This window comes from Alosa sapidissima, chromosome 15, assembly GCF_018492685.1.
Source record: "Alosa sapidissima isolate fAloSap1 chromosome 15, fAloSap1.pri, whole genome shotgun sequence".
Taxonomy (NCBI): Eukaryota; Metazoa; Chordata; class Actinopteri; order Clupeiformes; family Clupeidae; genus Alosa; species Alosa sapidissima.
Genome location: NC_055971.1, coordinates 8,991,069 through 9,011,545, shown reverse-complemented (window position 1 = coordinate 9,011,545; position 20,477 = coordinate 8,991,069). Strand labels below are relative to the sequence as shown.

Here is a 20,477-nt window from a genome sequence, read left to right as displayed (position 1 = left end):
AATAGATTTAGCATGGCTCTTCAGTATAATCCTGTCATATTCATTATCAGACCAGGTGGCCCAAATGCTATGCCATCTAATTAAAAAAAGCATGATGCATCAGGGCTATAAGACAATAACAAATAAGGATTCTTCAAGGACTGACTATGGACGAATCCACATGGCACGGTCACATGGCACCGATGTGTCACACTGTTTCCCGTCCTGTCACCCGTGCCTTCCAGCCTTTGGGTTACCGTGACAACCAACCTGCCAGCGTGATGCCGTGGACATTGCTTCTCAGGGGAAACAGTGGTACCAGATGCTCGTTTAGACCACCCTTCCTCCACATTACCCCTGCACGCTAAATATTTGCCTCCCGCAGCACGAGAGAGAGAGAGAGAGGGGGGTAAGCACTTGCCTGAAGCTGGGCAGCGGGCAAGTTGACATCGGCGACCATCTCGGTGCAGGGGTGCTCCACCTGCAGGCGGGGGTTGAGCTCCAGGAAGTGAAAGTTGCCGTCTTGGCCGTAGAGGTACTCCACTGTGCCTGCACTTACGTACCCCACCATCTTGGCCAATGTCACAGCACACTGAGAGACAAAACAAATGCCACAGTATTCCAACAAACATTCAGAAAAAAAATGAGAAGCTCTATTGTAGATTCAACAGACTGAGGCCCTCCAAGAACATAGAGACAAGTCCTACACATAAGGACCATTTGTTTTGTTAACTTTTCTTATTGCGAAAATCCAAAATGAAGGGGTAAGCCCTTGTTTTGTTACAATGTTTTCACTGTGAAGATCCAGTACAAGGTTCAACTGACAGATGGATGAGTAAAGCAGGCCCATACTGTACCTTCTCCATTTGTTCAAAAACATCTGATGTAGCGATGGTGGCCGGAGCCTCCTCTATGATCTTCTGGTGTCGCCGTTGCACAGAGCAGTCACGGCCGAAGAGCGAGATGGCGTTGCCATACTGATCTGCCAAAAGCTGCACCTCCAGATGGCGAGACTGTTTGGCCAACTGCATGACAAAGATGGGCGAACCAGGGACCTCGGTCTGGACCTAAGTGTGTGACAAGTAAAACATGGGCACAAGGACAGCCAACTCCTTTGGCAAATGTCACAGCTCAAGCACACAATTGAGATGCAACGCACGTGATTTACCATCAATCATCGGTACTTGATTTCTAATGTAATGTATTAGCAACAAATGTGTATCAACTAAAATGAAGGTGTTTTTGACCCATATTTCAAAGTAATATACACATGGCAAAAGTCAGGGTTGGGGGTTATCGACACCATAATACAACCACTACAAGACTCCACTTCAGATGTGATTTGCTCAGCCAGGAGGACAATCCATACCTGTCTGTAGAGGTTAGGGAAGTCCTCGGCACTGTTGACCTTGCGGATACCCTTGCCTCCACCCCCTTCGGACGCCTTCACCATAACAGGGTAGCCGACTTTCTCTGCTGCCTTAGGGAGTCAAGAAACAGGAATGACAAAACCGTTCTGTCCAGGTGTTCTGTTATGACAGGTTGATTTGTAGAAACAACAACACACAAACAATGTGTCTGGTTACATATTGTAAGCAACTGTTCTAACTTTACCTTCAAGCCTTCTTCCACGTCCGGGACACATGCCTGCTCATAGAGATCAGACGGCACAGTGATGACCTTGTTCTTCTGGTCACTCTCCGACCACTCCACGGTTAAACCTATGATTGGAATGGCGGGTTGGGATAAACAGTAAGTATGTGGTAAACCAGAATACCAAATCACAGCTAGTGTGTCTACAAGCTTTTTCGAGGTGTAGTCAAACCTGTTCCACTCCATGGGAGAGTCGGGATGCCAGCAGTCTGTGCCACTATGGATGAAGCAATCTTATCTCCCAGTGCCCACATGGCCTGACTGGGAGGACCTGAATGAGAGCAGGAAGTGCCATTAGTGTCGTTTAGAAAGGATCCCCATAGCTTATACGGGAAGACAAGCTGTCTGCGCAGACACGAAAGTGCTATGTGTATATCTCACCCATGAAGGCAATGTCATTCTTGCTGAGCAGCTCTGGAAGTTTAGGATTCTCGGAGGCGTGACCCCAGCCAGCCCATACAGCCTAGGGAAACACACAGAGCACACACTGTTCACTGAGGACCAAACAAAACAGCAACATATTATGGATGTTTCTAGCGGCTTCAGTGTACTAGACTTTTACCTGGACTGGTATACGCTTCGCTATGTCCAAAATGAGCTCCACATTGGCATAATTATTATTATTGGCCCCTCCAGGCACGGGCACATAGTGGTCAGCCATCCTGATGTATTCTGCAAACAAGCAAATCTGACAGTGAGAATTCATGCACAAAAAAAAAAAAACACTGTCTTCTTTATTTACAAGTAATGTTCAACATATAACCAATCAAAACTTTTACGGCAAACTTTCTAACACAAAATCATATTAATAAAAAAGAAGAGGATTGGAATGTTGATCAGAACTGACTGATGTAACCATATATCGATCCCTATTCACACTAGTTTGAAAGAGACCTCCAAGGTGAGGCGACACTATCTGCAAGACATGATACTGCTTCTTTCACCCTCTCATGTCCTCACCAGCGTTAGCCTTCAGATCCTCCGGGGTAACCATGACAACAAATCGGATGGCACGCTCATTCCGGAACATTTCATAGGACCATCGACGGATTGAACGCATGCACTTCACGGCCGCAATCCCATTGTTGGCAATGAGCACCTGAAATTGCCGTGTGAGCAGAAATCAATAGCAAGGTTTAGCATCTGGTTATCTAACCACATCAGCTGCCAACAAACTGCAGACAAAGTTGAAAGAGAGAAAAAAGAACCATAAGGCACAGAATGCTAAAGTGACCTCATTCCTTAGGTGCCCACACGGCACTATTGTCTCTCTCTCTCACTCCGTCTGTGTCTTGCCCTGGCCTTGCCTTTTCAATGACTTTGTTGCCTCCAAAGCGTGTGACAAACTCGGCGGGAGAGGCCACTGTGAAGTCTCTTTGCAGGTCCATGCGCTGGCGGTCTCTGCCCAGCTTGACCAGATGCAGACCTGTCATGCCTTGCCTAGGGAGAGTGAGCACAAACCCATTTAGCAGATTTACACACTCACACACACACACACACACTGAAAAAAAGTAATGGCCATTCTGTTTAGGGGTCATTAGCACCAGTCAAACGTTGATTGTTAGTATGGGTGTAAGTAGCAATACACAGATTGATCAAACTGAAAATTGAGAAACATTTACAGACCCATTACAAATTTTGGATTCAATCCAATAACAATTTCAATCCATGTGTTTTTTTAGAGCAGTCAGAAAAGTTTGATATGTTACACTGTTTAATTTACCATTCTGAGGAGTCATAGAAAGGATCAGAAAATGGATTTGCCTCTTGTGCCTCCATTTCAACATCAACATTTCACAAGCATGTCCGAGAGAAACTTACAACCACCGAAACCCTCCCTTCACCAAGGCTTGCTTCACACCCCTCCTTCCCGGCTCAAGAGCCAGTGAGCATGCAGAGATTTGAGGAGGAGGAGGGCTCCCCCACATCTCTAAGAGGGGTGGAACTCAAATCACTTCTCCTGTTTGGCCAGATGCCTTGACTATCCCGAGAAGCATTGCATTGCATTATGGTACAAAGACAGGGCAGGTAACCTGGTAAGCGAGTAAGACCAGATTGCCAGGTCAATGCAGACGATGACGTGAGGCTGCAATAAGTAGGAACTTGCTTAAAATCTTTTTTTTTAACCCATGCTGAACAAATGTACTTTCTCACTCGTGAGTGAGTGGGACACCGTGTGTGAGTGGATCTATCTATTCAGGTCAGGAGGCCAACAGGAACTGTATCACCACATCTTAGCTACTTGCATCAGTTATAAATGCAAAATCCCAATATACCCCAATAATCAATCAATAAAGTATCTATCTAGTTAAATATTTTGCAGTTCTTCCTCTTCTGCAGATAATTGGTGGTGATAATGTTTTGTAACAGATAGGCCAATGAAAAGTATAGATTCAAGGATGAGGTGAATACAAACATAGGCCTACTCTATAATATTTATAATTAAAAGTACATTAGGGAAAAAACATAGGCAAAATTATAGGGAGCTCAAGGAACATTAAACCACTCATAATAATTAAAGAAGAAAAAACTACATATACACACACACACACACCTTGAGTTTGGTAACGGCCACTCAGTGGTATCAAAGCCAAGTTCAGACAAACTGTCAGAGCTGTTTGAGGAGGATGGTGTTGGAGACAAGGACCTTTCTCTCATGTCCATCAGCAGGTCTGCTGGGCCTATGCTCTCGTCCTTAAGTACTTCCCCTGAAAGGACACACTGAGGATCCACTGAGGACCCCTCCCCGCTCACTTGATCTGTCATTGCTGGAGAGAGATCTGTCATTGCTGAACAACGCAGACAGGAAAGAAGGTTATTGCGTTACTCACAGATCTGACGGCAACGACACTTGGTAAAAATGGTGGTGGAGTAAATTCACATTCTCTTCAGAGCAGAACTGGCAGGAGAAAAGACTATATCTCCCTAGTTTCCCTTGGTGTAATGTTTAATAATTGCACCATAATGGTTTCACAAACCAGCTGACCATGACCCTGTCTGGAACTGGCAGCACTAAGAGATTGTGTGTGTTAAAGTGCAAGTCATGCATTCACAGAGCTAGAAACAGCCAACACTGTTACACTATCAAACATTGTTACACTTTCACAAACACTGATGATGAATCCATAATTGGTTACAAGTGAAACATAAAACTAAAGGCACTCAGTGAACGTATATCCAAACATAACAAATTGTAGGCTACAATAATTTGTGGACTGCCTTCAAAAGGTAAGGGGTGGCTACCCCAGTAAACAATATCAGTCACATTTAAGGAACATTTACTCCGAAACTTTTAGGTTTTCGGGCGTATGTATCATAGAAACGTCGATCACGTAGGCCTACTTGCCTATGAACCTCTTTAATTACAAGGACTGTCTTGCTACAGTAGGCCTACATCAATTCCAAGCGAATCGTGGGACAGAAAAAAAACTGGCAAACTATGACCGTCTGTTATGAAATGTGTCTAGCCCTGTGGTGTCATAGTTCGCCGTTAAAGAAAGTGGTAGGCTAATTGTTCCATGGCCCCCGTATTCAAAGGCAAGGCGGTTTTAGGTCGTAGTTGTTGGGAAGTATGTAGGCAACCTCCATGCATGTAACCAACGCATGCGAGAGACAAGCCACGAGAGATTAGGATTTTACGAAAACTTTGCGAACATTCTTGCTACATACTGCAGTCAGACGCACAGTGCCATCATGTAGGCTACAGTGGGTGGTATCTTTTGGACCTTGACCCTCCTACAGCCTCTTGGGAAAGCTCGACTTGTATACTGATTGGGCAATAATAGGGTCTGGTACAACGTGTCAAACCTTTCCTGGGGAGATGTGTCCTCCTCGGACTCTGTCCTCTGCTCAGCTGATGGAAGGAAGCAATATTCAGAATCAGATATTCCGTTTATATAGTAGGCCTAGCTATGTGTAAATTGATGTGACTTAGTCTTAGGTATGCCAACTACATTGTGTAAACTTGAAGGAGTATTTAAATAAGTCGGCTTGTAATTCGTATTGCCCGCATTTAGTTGCCCACGCCTGATTGATTTTTACTAATACTAACACTATAAAGGCAGCCATTCTATTTTGCTTTGCACCAGATCAACTGTATTAGATCGATCAAATAAAATAGATCAAAGATCTAAGTTAATATTAAGGCTGGTCCTAATTGGTGGGATATTTCCTCACGCTTACATTACGTGCACTCCGATTGGTTCATGCATTTTCCTAGCAAGGCGGGAATTTGTGTTGGTAAACTAGGCAGTAGACATAGGAGCATGTAACCAAAACCGCGGACAATGATGGCGTTTTTATGGTGTTATATCATATAAGCTTCCTTCATTCTTCCCTTCACATATACAAAGGTAAACAGACTGTCGAGCGCGACTGTGTGTATATTTCAAAGCAATCAGCTTCCATTCGTAGCCGTAGTGACGTTTGCCAGCGTTATCTACCTAGCTTAGCCTATTAGCTAATTCCAGCAACATAATTTAGGAGCTATCTAATATCATGTAACGTTAGCTAAATTGTCTCGGTAGCACGAGCTTAACTTAGGTGTAAAGACAGCAGATGAACTTACCCAGAATTGATGTCTAATAAGTCATTTACGTTATCAGCTTTTAATCTCCTATTTAGATGGTCTTTTGGTTAGTTTTCCTAACGTTATCTAGATATTTTGCTCTCTGACATCAAGTTTGATTAACCTGCTAGCTGACGAATATGACAATTTAACACCATCTTGGTCCTACCTCATTCGCTAACTACAGCTAAATAATAGCCTGGAAAACCCAGACGAACTTTGGACAAGGCTAGCTAAATAACTGAAATATCCTGACATTACCATGCCCAGGCATGTTCAGCTGGTGCTTCAGACCGGCCAGAAATAACTTTTAAGATTACTGATAAGGCATGCCCCTATTTGACCTACTGAATGTCTAAAGTCTGACGTTAGGTAATGTCATCCTTGTGCCAACTGAGACAGACATAAGCTATGTCAGCTGCAACAAAACAGACTCACTGTAACGTTTCATCGTTCACTTCATGACTACCATCATGTATATACCAAAACATCTTCCCAAGTTTTGGGGGGCTATCTTGTTCCCTCGTTAGTACCCCATTGGTTCCCCTGAATACGGGATGAAATGTTCCCAAAATATAAAGTATCTTCCAGGTTTGTTGTGAAGAAATAAATTACCAATGCTGAAATACCCAGAGGGGAAAATGTACCGTAATGTACACAATTTCAGTTTGTAATCTTTACAAGGTGATTTCTTTGTCAGGGCAATCATGGCCACTTCTTCAGCTGTGGAGTACACCATAGGCGGGGTGAAGATTAATTTCCCCTGCAAGGCCTATCCGTCCCAGCTGGCCATGATGAACTCGGTGAGTGTACTAAAGTGCAATAAGCATCACCTATTCATATGCAGAGCTGTCAAACACTTTAGAATGCAGTCAAGGTAAAGTATGGACAATCACTTCAGTAGTCTGAATAGCGTCACCTCTAGCGTGTCCAGCTTCTCTGCGTGACTACCACCATTTCTACTGATTGTGCACTGATTGACTCTCTTTGCAGATTGTCCGTGGTCTGAACCATGGACAGCACTGTCTCCTGGAGAGCCCGACAGGGAGTGGGAAGAGCCTGGCACTGCTGTGCTCTGCGCTTGCGTGGCAGCAGGCGCAGTATGGTAGGCTTCACTCACCCATACACCAGCAGCTTCAAGTGCTGCTCAGTGGATTCTGTTGGCTTTTTAGACACTTAAGTGGTTACGGTATTTAGGAAGCTCCCTTTAAACCAACACTTTGCCACAATCTGCTTGTTTTTGAGGACCTAACCACACCTGTCGTTACAGCTAGCCGTACAAGTTATGCACTATAGGTAGGTCTGTTAGTCCAGGATGGAATATCCGGCCCTGATGTAAGAAGAAGCCTTCACAGCCTGACATTGCTAATTTTATCAAATGATGTCAGCTATCATCTTAACAAAATATTATCAGTGCTAGTTGGGCAGGTGGAGTTTCAAATAAATTATCAACAGGTTGCATTATTAGTAGTTTGCTTTATTATATGAAATGTCCTTTTATTTACATCTCCAGTCCTGTGTTGTTCGGTATAATGTTAATTAGCTCTGTATAATGTTAATGTTGTGTGTCGCATGTCCACAGCAAAGGTTGAGAAGATCAGTGGAAGCCCCTCTGATGGCTGTAAGAAGCCAGACGTTACCACACCTTGCCAGTGTGCCTGTCATAGCAGGTCAGCCAGGACCACCACTCCCACCAACACATCGCCAACGAACCAGGTTATAGTGGACCTCACAGGCCCAGACACAGAAGCAGCTGCATGTAGTTCGCATTCAGCAGGGAAAGGTACTGTGCCCAAATGATGTGGAAGTTGAAAGAGATGCTTGATGCGCTGTAAGTCAATAAGTCTGTTTCAATGCAGTTTACAGGGTTCCCACGGGTCATGGAATTTCTGGAATATCAGGGAATTTTTGAAAGTCTATTCCAGACATGGAAAGCCAGGGAATTGTATAATTTTTAGGGACAAGTCATGAAATATCAAGGAATTGTTGTAGCAGTTTGAAATTCACTTGCAAAAGTACATGAATACAAACTGCATTTCCACTAGGGTTGGGCACCGAAACACGGTTCTAATATGGCACCGGTGCCGACGCAAACGGTAGTAACTGCATCGAATAACAACGTGGATTTCGGTGCCCCATTTCGGTGCTTAAATCGCGTTGTTTTTTTTAATTAATTTTTTTATAGGAGGCACCACTGCATGCCATGCGCCATCTCTAACGTCTTGCTCTGATAGCAACACACCCAGATAGGCTACAGTTAGCTAACAAACACTGGATGTATAAACCAGAGGGGTGCATCACATAGGCGAGTGGACAGTATTTGACAGCTTGCATGAGCCCATATCACGAGCTTCTGTCAAAATCTAGCATATTGGGCCTAACTACACACAAGCAAAAGGCTATGAAACAACATCAACAGTATACCTTACACAATATCCTTGCTAATGCGCTAACTGTCATTTATTTGAAATGTTCGGCAAAGTTGTAAGGTGAAATAGTTGGAGTTTTCACATTGTGTTCTAAACAACATAATGGCATGATATTGATCTTTCTTGTGCATATAGCATCACAATGAATATGAAGATCATGTTAAAAGTTAGCAAAAACATAAATATGTAGGTTACATACCTGATGTCACTGAGCTGTCAAAGAGGCTACTGGAACCATCTCCGAGATTCTCCGTATGTTATCGCTAATTAACTCAGCTGGTGTTAGCGCATAGCCATAGTTGCTGTTGAAATGCCTAGGCCTACTAGCGCTGGTAATCTAAACACTTCAACACCGACATAATGTAGCCTTACATGTTCAAAACTATTGTGTGTTATGGGGGAAGACATGAAATTTCTTTAAGCATTTGGGAACACACTGAAATGAATTAACTGGAAAGCAGTCTTTGTTAGATTAGCTTGCTTGCAAATGCCATTGTCCATGACCTGTCAGTTCTATGGCAAGCGGTTTTAACATACCTTATGGCAAACCGCCTACACTGGGTAAACTTCAAAGCAGAGCTTACCATTGTGTGCATCCATGGCAAGCTGTTTTAACATTTAAATGTATTATGCGTAGGAGCAATGAGATATTGATAGTAAATTGAATATAACAGTTCAATTTCATGTTCAAATTTGTCTTATCAATACAAAAAAGCAATTCATGCTTTAGACCATTTTAATTTAAAAACAAAGTACCGGTTCAGGCACCGTTTCGGCACCGGAACCGTTTTAAAAGTATCGATTTAGCACCGGTATCGGATAAAACCCAAACGATACCCAACCCTAATTTCCACGCAGAATTGGTGTGTATCTGGTGATTAGCTTTACTGCTTGCTTGGGTATTTTTGGTTAGCCCAACTTTGTTTATTCAATGGAAAAATTCCATTTATACATTTCCTGTTCTAAAAAAAGTAAAAGATTCTTCAACGCTACATGGCTGCTCTGAAATCTTTGGTCAGTGTATTGTACCATTCATTATATCGTAGGTCATGATTAGAGTGAATGAATTAGAGTGGGAACTCTGAATTTAGTGCTAATGAGGCTGCTTCATTTGATACAGTGCTTTGTTTTTAAGATAGTGGTTAGATTCATATGTTGTTGAGGTTCTTGTTCAGGTGAGCATGATCTAATTACTGGTAATTACCAACTGCATGGTTCCATTCATTGTCTTTTAGAGAAGGAACACCAGGCCAAGAGAGCGTCGCTCGCCTCCAAGCTCTCTGGCAAGTTGCAAGATTCCCTTAACACCAGTCCGGACAAGGATGATGACTTCCAGACTGATAAGAAACGCCTTCGCACTCCGCCTATAGACCAGAGGGTAAGAAGTGCACCATGTGTGTGCACCCACAGCACTTTTCACATCATACTGTGCTCTACTTTGTGTTGGCTGCTAGTACTGCTAGTCACTGTCATGAGGAGAGCTTCTCCACAAATGAGGACTGCTGATTGCCATGTGATCAGGCTATAATTGACATCCCTTTAGTCCTTCAGTGTGTGTGGGCTCTGCACATTCTGTAGAGTGAAATTACAACAGGAAATGTAGCAAGCCGACGCAGTAGTCTGATTATATTTACTCGGAACAATACGGTTTTTAATAATCATTTTGTTAGTGATTGATCAGTCATACACAATTTGAAATTATTCTTGTTAGTTGCACTGCGGGTACAATATAAATTCATTATGTTGTTTTGACAGCTGATGGTGGCATATTTAATGAAAATAGAAGTTGTGTACTACACATCCATAAGCTAAATAACCTACCAAACATTTCATGAAATTGTTGAATGCATGTTCCATAAAATGTATGCCTTTCCTAATCAGCCATCATAAAATAACTAACAATGTCAGTGACATGCATATCTGTAAATGTCCTTCAGTAGCCCTTGTATCCTCAGTCCCTTCCCCTGTTTGCTTACAGAGCAGTAAGCGGAGGTGTCTGGACCACAACGCGGCGTGCGGGGTGGTCTTCATCGATGACGATGATGAGGCAGCGAGGCCTGTCCCCAGGGCCCAGAGCTGGACCATGGAGCTGAGCTCTCAAGCTCGAGCACAGGGGGCCCTGCCCTCTCCAGAGTGCTGCGTGAGTACGCTGGTCATTAGAGTGGAGATGTAGAAAAAGAGGTAGAGGTTGAATAGTTCTCTAAATACGGGGATTTATTATATTTTGTATGGACTGCATTGTTGATAGCTAACTTATTATCAGCATTGCATGCATTGCAAATAACACACCACTGATTATTTTGGCTTGGATTGTTGAGTCTTTGTGAAATACAATTTTTGTCCAGTAGATGGCAGCAGAGTCCACACATTCTCTTTCAATTCTCCCATTGGGGAATTGTATGATGTATGTGCTAGATAGCAGAAAATATGTAGAATATTGTCCACGTGTGATCTGGGTTGCCTGTGTTTGTGATGTTATACTATTGTTATTGACAAGTTACTATTGAACTTGATGGCATGTCCATAAGTTCAAAATGGTAAGTTTGCTTTTAGCAAACCAAGGACTTTCCTAAGGTACTAAGAAACTTGGTGGGGCAGAAAGGCTTCTAATTAAAGGCATTTGAGGCCTCTCATTAATCTGCTGCAGAATGTTTGAGTGATCCAGAGCTTTGTGCATCTAAGCTCGCCGAGACGGCAGCAATGGCAACAGCTCGTCATATCATACCTGTGGAAACGGAGGCCGAGCCTCCCCCCGCCGTGATCCCTATCACGTCGCGCGAGGGCCCGGGGCTCAGACGCGCTGTAACAAACACCCCAGGTATGGCGGGGAGGCCACGCTGAAAGGAATCTGTGTCAATGTGCTCACCCCATCACACTGGAGAACATATTGCTTACAACGGCCACAAAAGGAGCCGGCAGTGACTAGTGTTACACGTTCCTGGGGATTGGCAGACTGTTACAATAAGGGGGGGGGGGGGCTTAGTAGGCTGGGTGGGGAGGAGTGGAGAATGGGGGGGGTGAGCTTTACTGGCTGTGGAGAGGTGGTGGAAAGAGAGAGAGAGAGAGAAGAGAAAGGGAACGAGGGAGAGATAGAAGGTGAGAGAGACAGAGAGAGAGAGTGAGAAGGAGAGCGGCAAGGCCTCGGGTTTCACTCTCTCACCCGACACCGCGCCTCCCTCCCGCCGAGTGCTGACTGACATCTTCAATGGGCCCTTTGAAGCGAGCTCCAGTTTAATTAAGAGGTTTGCCTTGCTTCGCAGTGATCTGTGAAAGCCCGGGATAAATATTGAATGGAACTTCACCCACTGGTGACTGCGCTCAGGGGGACAAACAGGTGCACTATGGGATGGAGAGGGGGTGGGTTGCGAGGGTGGTAGTGGGAATGGAGAGGGGTCTCCAGAGGTCTCCGGGGGCAACCATGGAAGAAAAGTGGAGAGGCTACTCTGTCCATTTGCACCCCCTACCCCCCCCCCCCCCCCTCCTCGGGAAGCTCATTCAGCAGGTAGAGGAGTTAGGAGGTGAGCCGTGGTCCAGCTGCGACAGTGTGAGATTTCACTCGCTCTCTGTCGCGTCCCAGTGACCGGTGCCAGGCTTTCAGAGGCCTCTCTCTCCACACCCGCACACACACCTCTCTCGCCTGCCCACCCCGGCCGCTGAAAGCCAAGCCCTTTGTTTTGGCGCTGAGACTCGAGAAGCCACTCGCCCGCCCTCGGCCCCCCTGCGCCGTGCGACCGGAGCCGGCTCGCGGCGGTGGCGCTGGTGACGGCTCGGCCGGTGCAACCCAACACAGGTCCTGCTCTCTCTACACCTCGGCTGTGTGAAAACCGCGTTTCTCACAGCCACACTGGCACTCTCGGCCGTCAGGAGGGCCCCTGTGTGTGTGTGTGTGTGTGTGTGTGTGTGTGTGTGTGTGTGCGCGCCCCCAGACAAGCTGGAGGGAAACACTGATCCCACTGTGCACCCTCTCCAGAGAGAGGAGAGCGAGTATAAGAGGGAGAGAGACCCTGGCATAGGTCCTATCCGTCTAGATATCTAGGTGCATCTATACCTTTTAAGAGTAAACTAATATGGAGGCCGCCTTTAAGATGTCTAGAAGACGTGGATGGGTGGTGCGCTGGCAGGTCCCGTTCAGTGCCACTGCCCCCCTGCATTCAGCATGGCGGCCTGACACGTCAAGGCTGACACTCCCGCACAAAGCCCTCCACTGTTGGCCCCTTATGAAATCTGATTGCTGCTGCCGCTGCTGGACGCGATGTGGAGTTAGTGAGGTAGAGGAGGAGGAGGAGGGCGAAATAATGCCGCGGTCAGTGGCAGATGTGTCTGGGGTGATGGGGCCGGCCAGGAGCGTCCGTTATCTGCATTCCAGGGGTGTCTCCTGGCCGCTCGGAGGGCGCAGGCGAAGGGGCGGCGGGGGCCGAAACGGTGGCAGGGAACGCGTAAGCGGATAGCCTTGTGTCAGCTGTTTCCTGCAGCACCGCTGACAAGGGCCCCCATTCACAAGTCGAGCCGTTCTCTCCCCATCATCACCCTGCAGCTCCGCTCCGCTCCACCGCCCCCCCCCCCCCCTCCCACCTCTCCGATGAATAAGTAATTATTCGCCACAGAAGGCAGGATATTTGGACCGGGCTATTTAATGTGGCAGCACTAGGTAAGATGATCCATCTTTCTCTTTTCTTTTTTTTTTTTTTCTTTCTTTTTTTCTTCAGGTCGGGGTTGCATGGAGTTGGGGTGTGGGTGCGTAACTCTTCCACAGAGGCCGTAACCCTAATCGCTCTCTCTTTTCTTTCTCTCTCTCACACACATACACACACACACACACACTCTCTCTCTCTCTCTCTCCCTCCCTCCCTCTCTCCTCTCTCTCTTTTTCCCTTCAGTGCTTTCTGTTTATTTGGCAAATCAGCCAAATGGTCTTTATCCTGCAGCTTAGGGACATCTCTCGGGAGACAAAAAGGACAAAAAACAAAGGAAGTGAGAGTGAAAGCGAGCGATTCCATTCAGCTTCCATTCTTATCACGCATTGTAATATTTACTGGCAAACATCGGCTGGTTCGGGTAACCAGATCCCCCATCCTCAGCGAGGCAAGGGCTAAGAGACAGCTTGATCCCCGGTATTGAAGTGTAACACATGCCCTGACTCGGCTGATTGTTTATAAGGGCTAATCTTACTGCCGCGGCTTTGCCTGAGAGCGAGCGAAGTGATGGAAAAAGAGCAACAGGCTGAGGGTGTCAATGGTTTGTTATTATTGAGCCGACTGAACCAGCACTAAGCCCAGTAGGGCTTTTCAGCAGGCGCCAATTATATTAATCAGCAGGCGATCGTTTTTCACGGCTGTGAAAATTACAACAGGAAAATGCACGACACACAGCATTACCGGAACAAAGAAAACAAACTACTTTACAGCAAGGAGAGCAGGGAAATTAGTCTTTGGTTTTTATTGTTTTCATCCCTGAGATGGCCTTTTTATTTCTTGTGCTACCACAAGTATATACCGGTATTGCTTTTATGTCAGATCAAAACTAATGAACACACTTCTCTAAGAACTAAATGCATTTTTTTCCTTCTTCAGAAAGAGGTTGTGAGAAGAAGAAAACTTTTGCAGGCAGTGAGTTACTTTAAGTGACTTTAAGTTGTGTCCTCTACTTTAGCAAGTTCCATGTATTGTCAGTCTGTACCCAATCTTGTTCAGTGGTGCGCTGAATGCTGCCATAGTACTCCAGTGTGCCGTGTGTCAACAGTGTGGTTAGGGGCTGTGAAGGCAGCGTGCCCGCTTGGCAGTTGGCACAGGCCAGAGCCCCAGACATGAGTGGCTGAGGTGTGTTTGTCATGCCCCTCAATGGGCAGAAAGTGGCCCACTTAAAGGCTGTCATGCAGAATGAGGGATTGGTTACAGCCCAGCCCCAGGGCTTTGTGTGTGTGTGTTTGTGTGTGTGTGTGTGTGTGAGAGAGAGAGAGTGAGTGAGTGAGAACACCATCCACCACCACCACTGCAATTACGGCCAGCCAATCAGAGGCTCCGGTCCTTTGCTCCTCAACAATGGCCATGTCTAAGCTTTCAGCCTCAGCAGAGGTCATCTGAGCCGACCACAGCAGCCACCTCTTGCCCCTTTGTTTCTGTTTATCTATACGTTCAACGCGCACAAAAGACTCGGCTCACACATATCCCCTGTTATTCCCCTCTCTCTCTCTCTCTCTCTCTCTCTCGCTATCTCTCTCTCTCGCTCTCTCTCTCTCTCTCTCTCTCTCTCGCTCTCTCTCTACAGCAGTTTGTTTGCCTGTATACTGTACTTGTCCTGACGTCCCTGTCCGTTTTTTTGTGTCCTGTAGTCCCCTGTGTCCTGTCTTCTGTGTCCCTGCGCCGGCGCCAAAGGCGGGCGGACAGCAGCGGGCGGCGGAGAAAAGGCCCGGGACAAAGAGAAAGAGAAGGGCGGAGGAGAGGCCGCGGAGAAGAAGAAGGTGCCCAAGATCTTCTTCGGCACGCGTACGCACAAGCAGATCACGCAGGTGGCACGCGAGCTGAAGCGCACGCTCTACTCCAGCACCCCCATGACCATCCTGTCCAGCCGCAACCACTCCTGCGTGCACCCGGAGGTGGCGCCGCACGCTAACCGCAACGAGCGCTGCAAGGAGCTGCTGGACCAAAAGGACGTGAGTCAGCCCTAAAGCAAACCAAAAGTCCCAAAAGTTGGGCTGCAACAGTGTTGTTTTTCAAATTGCTCTGACATTTTATAGACCAAACTTGATTCTAACAAATTGATGAATTCAGGAAATAAGAGACAGATTAATTAATTATGAAAATGATCGCTAGTTGAAGCCCTACAGAAAAGAGAGCTGGTGCAGGGGTCATGAGACATGATGTGATCACACACACACACACACACACACACACACACAGCCCCTTTTTTCCAGACACTTTTGGTCCTTTTGTCTGCATGTGTCTGTCAGCATGTGGAGACCCTCAGTGGAGATGAAAGGGTGAGAACAGAAGACAGCCCCAGAATGGGATGCCTGTAGGCCTCAGCTCACTGGGTTCACTAAAGATTTACACACAGGTCGTACCACACACCACTTATGGAATGAACAATAAGTCTGAGTTCAGAGCTTTCTATGAAAATAAATCTTGTGGTACTAAAAGATAGTAAACTATAAAGTGCTTGATGGCATGTCTTATCCATACTTAATGCTCCTGTATCAATAGCAGTCCAAGATGATCACTTGCTCACTCTGATTGGCTTTGGTCACATTTACTGTACATGCAGGGTTTGTTGTATCAGTTGGATTTAAATCATTACGACTGAAGACGTTGGGTCAGCTATTTACATGTCATGATCATCTAATCCAATCAGGTGTTTAATACAGGAATAATTTAATCGGAATAGCTGTGTAATATGCACACAATCTATTAAGAACTTCCGATAAGATCAATAAATGTATTGATCTAACTATTCTATCTAGTTAGAAATATCTATCTATTAGGCGCAGGGTTTAAAATCCGCACAAAAATACAAATATATCATCTGTTCAGCGCCGTTACGAGGCACCAGTGGGAAGCTAATTCATGCTTACGCATACTAATGTGAGTAATGAGGTGAGTAATTAAAATGCCTTTAACCCTTAAAGGTGTAGGTTTTTGAACATTCTAAGTTCCACAACAATTGAAGGTTCTAAAATTCTATGTTGAATTCAATGAACCCAGATATTCTTTAGAACGTTAATTTCCCAACATTCCCGTCACACCGGTGTGACGGTACTCCTTTAAGGGTTAATGAAGAGAGAAGCACAGGAAACTGGCGTTCTCAGTTGTCTCAGATAATAATCGCTATTTTGATTTAAATCTTAGTATATAGATGGTGTCATTGGCTAGGCTGTGGATGGGTCGTTAAAGATAATCACAGTGGTAGTGAAATTGTTGTAAGAAATTGTTTTCAGGACATATAGGTTTGTTCATGTTACAGGACAAGTAATGAGCAGGCGCAAAAAAAATCTGATCCGAGTATTTATATGGCTGTTTATACTGTATGAGTAATTCTACAGTTTATACTGTATGAGTAATTCTTATGATGAATCCGATTTTAATTGGATTTAATGTGCCTGTTAAAAAGTAGTTTGTCGAGGGTCTTAGGGTTTGGCACAAATGGCAGAAGTCAGGCAGACATGGCGTGAATGATGATATTTATTTTTCCATCACCAAAAGTATGAGTCATCCAGTGGAAAATTATAGGAAAAAATAATGCAACGAGAATAAAAAGAAAATAGAAACAAAAATACTTGATAAACAAAACAAAGAAGCCCCAGGAAATCACCGGCCATAGCGACGGTAAGAAGTTGTACTTTTGAAACATCAAATACCCAAACACCGTACAACACTCACATATGTACTCATAGAAAATTTATACAGGCTTTGCAGTTTCTAAATCAATGCTTATTTTACCGTAACAAAACTGAGTTTTGCCATGAGTGGATATAGAAGTGAATGAAATGAGTGTGAATGCGTGGGAAAATGTTTGGTGGGATTCAACGTCATGTATGAATCCATCGGCTAAACACACACAAACTCAACCTAACGCAACACAGTCCATAGCAATGAATATTAATAGCTTGAACACAAGTCCGTTGTTTAAAAGTACCACATGTTTAAGTTTGGTGCGGCTGTTATGTGGTCGCGTGAGGACGCGCAGATAGCCGCGGCGTCACAGTGCCCATGTACACCCACCTAGTGTCGCATTTTGCTCATCACATATTTACACCATGCTGTTTCATGTGTCCTTTTAGTGAGAGAAATCCAATATTAGTCTGGCCCAAAAATATTGACCCCATCATCACATGACTTGAGCAGGGCCTGAAAGATGCTGTGCTATTTAGAGCATGCTGACGACCCTTGTCTGTGGTTGCGCTCTCTCAGGTTCCTCTTGCCCATTCTCTTGTGATTTGTACCATACAGTTCCTCCTTTAGTGCTGATGGCGTGACCTTTCACCCCTGCCTAGCCAGGGTCGAAGTTTGTTGCCGTCCAGCCAATTCAACCTCTCTCACCCCTCAATAGTGTTTGCTGGTGGCACCCTTTTGAACTGAGATTGACCTCTGCCTCCAACCACTTCAGAAACACACCCAGTTTCCTGTAAGTGCCCCGTAGGCACGAGAATGAAGGCGACACTAATTCCAACCCTCCCGTCGTCCGCTGACTTCTCTTTTAAGCTCTCTCTTGTTCTCCTCGCCACTCTCTTGTCTCCTTTAGCTCATGCTTTGACAAGAGGTGTAAGGAGAAGAAGACAGGTTGCCAGTGGATTATGGAGGCGGTAACACTAAACCCCGCAGTTTTAAGCGTCGACAAAATGAAATCCCTGTCACCCTGAGCTGTGGGCGGCAATTAGAACCCGATAATGCCCACCACACAGACACATACACACACACACACTCCCCCCAGCCCCCGAGCTGTCACATCACGCTCTCTGTCACTTTCTCCTCGTCTGGCAGGGGCGGGCGGCCTTCAAACGCACTTTGTTTCCAGACGGAGAGAGAGCGCGATTGAGACTGAGGGTTTTTTTTTTTTTTTTTAATCGTCTGCCGTGGCTGGCTTCTGCCGGAGGAAGGCAGATGATCATAGCTTGCATTATGAGCCTCTCATTAGGCTGTCAGAGGAGGTGTCCCTGCCACAACCCTAGCGTGTCGCACATGACATGAAAGAGGCAGGGGCTTAGGTGAACGGCCGGGCGACAGGGAGCCATGATACTCTGCCTCACTGAACCATCGCACTCCCCCCACCACCCGCCCGCCGGCACTGTCTCTGATGTGCTCCCACTCCACCCAAACGTTAACCCCTAGCTAACCCCTCACCCCAACACCACCTCACCCCCAACCACTCATGACCTCACCACTCCACTCTGCGTTGCCTTAAGCCCTGACTGTATAGGCCCGTCCAGACTCCTCTGTGGCCGCTTGTCACTGCAGGCCAAGAGGCCAGCGATGTGCTGTAAGGCCTCTTACTAGTGTGTGGCGTCTGCTTCGCCGGCTTCACCCCTGCCCGCTGGCCGCCATCACCTCCCCGAGCGGGGCGAGCGAGAGGCATCGGGGGTTAATCCTGCTCTCGGCCCGGCTGCCCCTGGCTAAGCTCTGACGGCTACAGCACAACACAAGGTGCAGACAGCCAAAGCAGGCTCTGAGCACAGAGACTAAAAAGACGTGAGAGTGGCTTAAGGAACAGTCAGTCAGTCAGTGGTGGTGAATCATTGCGTTGAAATATCAGCACATAGCAGTGTCACCATTTAATAAAGTTAGCTCCTATTATGCATACCTGGGTTTTAATTCTTTAAAATTGTAGCATGTAAGCAGCTTTGTGGTCTTGTTTATGTGTGTACATATAAATGTTTGCATGTGAACATATAAAAATGAGTGTGTGTGTGTGTGTGTGTCAACAGGGCCGTAGCTGCAGGTACTACCACAACGTGCACAAGATGCGGGAGCAGAGCTCCCTGCAGTGGGTGCACGGGCTGCACCAGGCCTGGGACATCGAGGAGCTGGTCAAGCTGGGCACCAAGCTGCGCTCCTGCGCATACTACGCCGCCCGCGAGCTCATGCAGGACGCCAACATCGTCTTCTGCCCTTACAACTACCTTCTGGACCCCCTCATCCGCGAGAGTGTGAGTCTGTCCTCGGGTGGTGGTGGAGAGGATTGGCTAGGTTTTATTGTCTCCGAGGAGCAGTTTAGTTTGTAACAAGTAGCATGGTTCCCACGAGTCATGGGATTTCTGGAATATCATGGAATTTTTGAAAGTCTATTCAAGACATGGAAATTCAGGAAATTTTATCATTTTTGGGGCAAAGTCATGGAATTTTGTTGTAGCAGTTAAAAAGGTACTTGCCAAAATACATTACCGGTAATACAAATACATATATTTCCATGCAGAATTGGTGTATATCTGGTTATTAGCTTTACTGCTTGCTTGAATAGCCCAACTTTGTTTACTTTTGTTTATTATAAAAGTAAAAGATTCTTGAATGCTATGCGGCTGCTTTGAAATCATTGATCGGTCCTTGCATGGAATTGTTGGAATTGTTGAGGAGATGAGAGGGGGGTGGCCATAGCTTGTCATGGAAGAGTTAATCTTCCAGGAATTCCTCATCTTATGAGAGGAGATGGCAGATGCTATTGTTCTTAGTAATGCATCTTCTGGCTACTCTGCCCTGAGAGAGACATGAGGTATTTAGGGATGTGTTTGATGTAGAGCAGTGTAAAGTTACCATTGGGCCTTGTCATTGGTGGAGCTTTCAAAATATTTAATGCTAAAACTCTTATTAACATCGGATAGTCACATAACCTGCTGTAGCATTTAAAATGTGGAGAGCCTGATTATCATCACCTGTGATGGTAATAATAATACATTGTCCATTTTCATTGGACACGTTATGATGAATTGTATAATTGTAGGATATGGTGTGTAGCAGAGCAAGTTAAATGGCAGTCCTGTAATGGTATAGATTGAGGTGAATTGTTACGCAGTTCTCCACATAAACCACACACACACACACACACACACACACACACACACACACACACACACTACTTTAAGTGACCTATGACCCCTGACCCTCACCTCAGATGGAGATCAACCTGAAGGGGCAGATTGTGGTGCTGGATGAAGCCCACAACATCGAGGACTGCGCCCGCGAGAGTGCCAGCTACACGCTCAACCAGAAGGAGCTGCTGGATGCCCGCGAGGAGCTGGAGTCCATGGTGAAGCATGGCATCCGCCCTGTCCACCACCACCCCCTACTGGCCTTCTGCTGCAGCCTCACCAAGTACGCAGCGGCTGATTGGCTGAAAACCCAGCATCACTGTTTTCTATTGGTTCT

The 20,477-nt window shown here is 45.8% G+C and overlaps 2 protein-coding genes across 5 annotated transcripts in view; one reads left to right on the top strand and one right to left on the bottom strand.

Moving 5' to 3' along the window:
* LOC121683286 (acetyl-CoA carboxylase-like) overlaps positions 1–5,391 on the bottom strand; it is a 76,496-nt gene extending 71,105 nt beyond the window's left edge. The window contains exons 1-10 of the mRNA XM_042062856.1: positions 4,187–5,391; positions 2,940–3,072; positions 2,593–2,731; positions 2,195–2,304; positions 2,014–2,095; positions 1,805–1,903; positions 1,594–1,700; positions 1,349–1,459; positions 837–1,046; positions 401–571 (exon numbers count right to left, since the gene is read on the bottom strand). Of these exons, the coding sequence (XP_041918790.1) occupies positions 401–571; positions 837–1,046; positions 1,349–1,459; positions 1,594–1,700; positions 1,805–1,903; positions 2,014–2,095; positions 2,195–2,304; positions 2,593–2,731; positions 2,940–3,072; positions 4,187–4,419 (1,395 nt within the window). The 5' untranslated portion in view covers positions 4,420–5,391. The remainder of the gene's footprint in view (positions 1–400; positions 572–836; positions 1,047–1,348; positions 1,460–1,593; positions 1,701–1,804; positions 1,904–2,013; positions 2,096–2,194; positions 2,305–2,592; positions 2,732–2,939; positions 3,073–4,186) is intronic.
* A 444-nt stretch (positions 5,392–5,835) lies between these two features.
* The window catches only part of brip1 (BRCA1 interacting helicase 1), a 76,154-nt gene continuing 61,512 nt past the window's right edge, over positions 5,836–20,477 (top strand). For all 4 annotated transcript variants that reach the window (XR_006022728.1, XM_042062854.1, XM_042062853.1 and 1 more), the window contains exons 1-9: positions 5,836–5,984; positions 6,900–7,002; positions 7,193–7,304; positions 7,782–7,982; positions 9,864–10,006; positions 10,607–10,768; positions 14,957–15,277; positions 19,043–19,264; positions 20,224–20,423. Coding sequence is in view for 3 of the 4 variants with exons in the window: in XM_042062854.1 (XP_041918788.1) it covers positions 6,907–7,002; positions 7,193–7,304; positions 7,782–7,982; positions 9,864–10,006; positions 10,607–10,768; positions 14,957–15,277; positions 19,043–19,264; positions 20,224–20,423 (1,457 nt within the window). In the remaining variant the exon portion in view is untranslated. The remainder of the gene's footprint in view (positions 5,985–6,899; positions 7,003–7,192; positions 7,305–7,781; positions 7,983–9,863; positions 10,007–10,606; positions 10,769–14,956; positions 15,278–19,042; positions 19,265–20,223; positions 20,424–20,477) is intronic.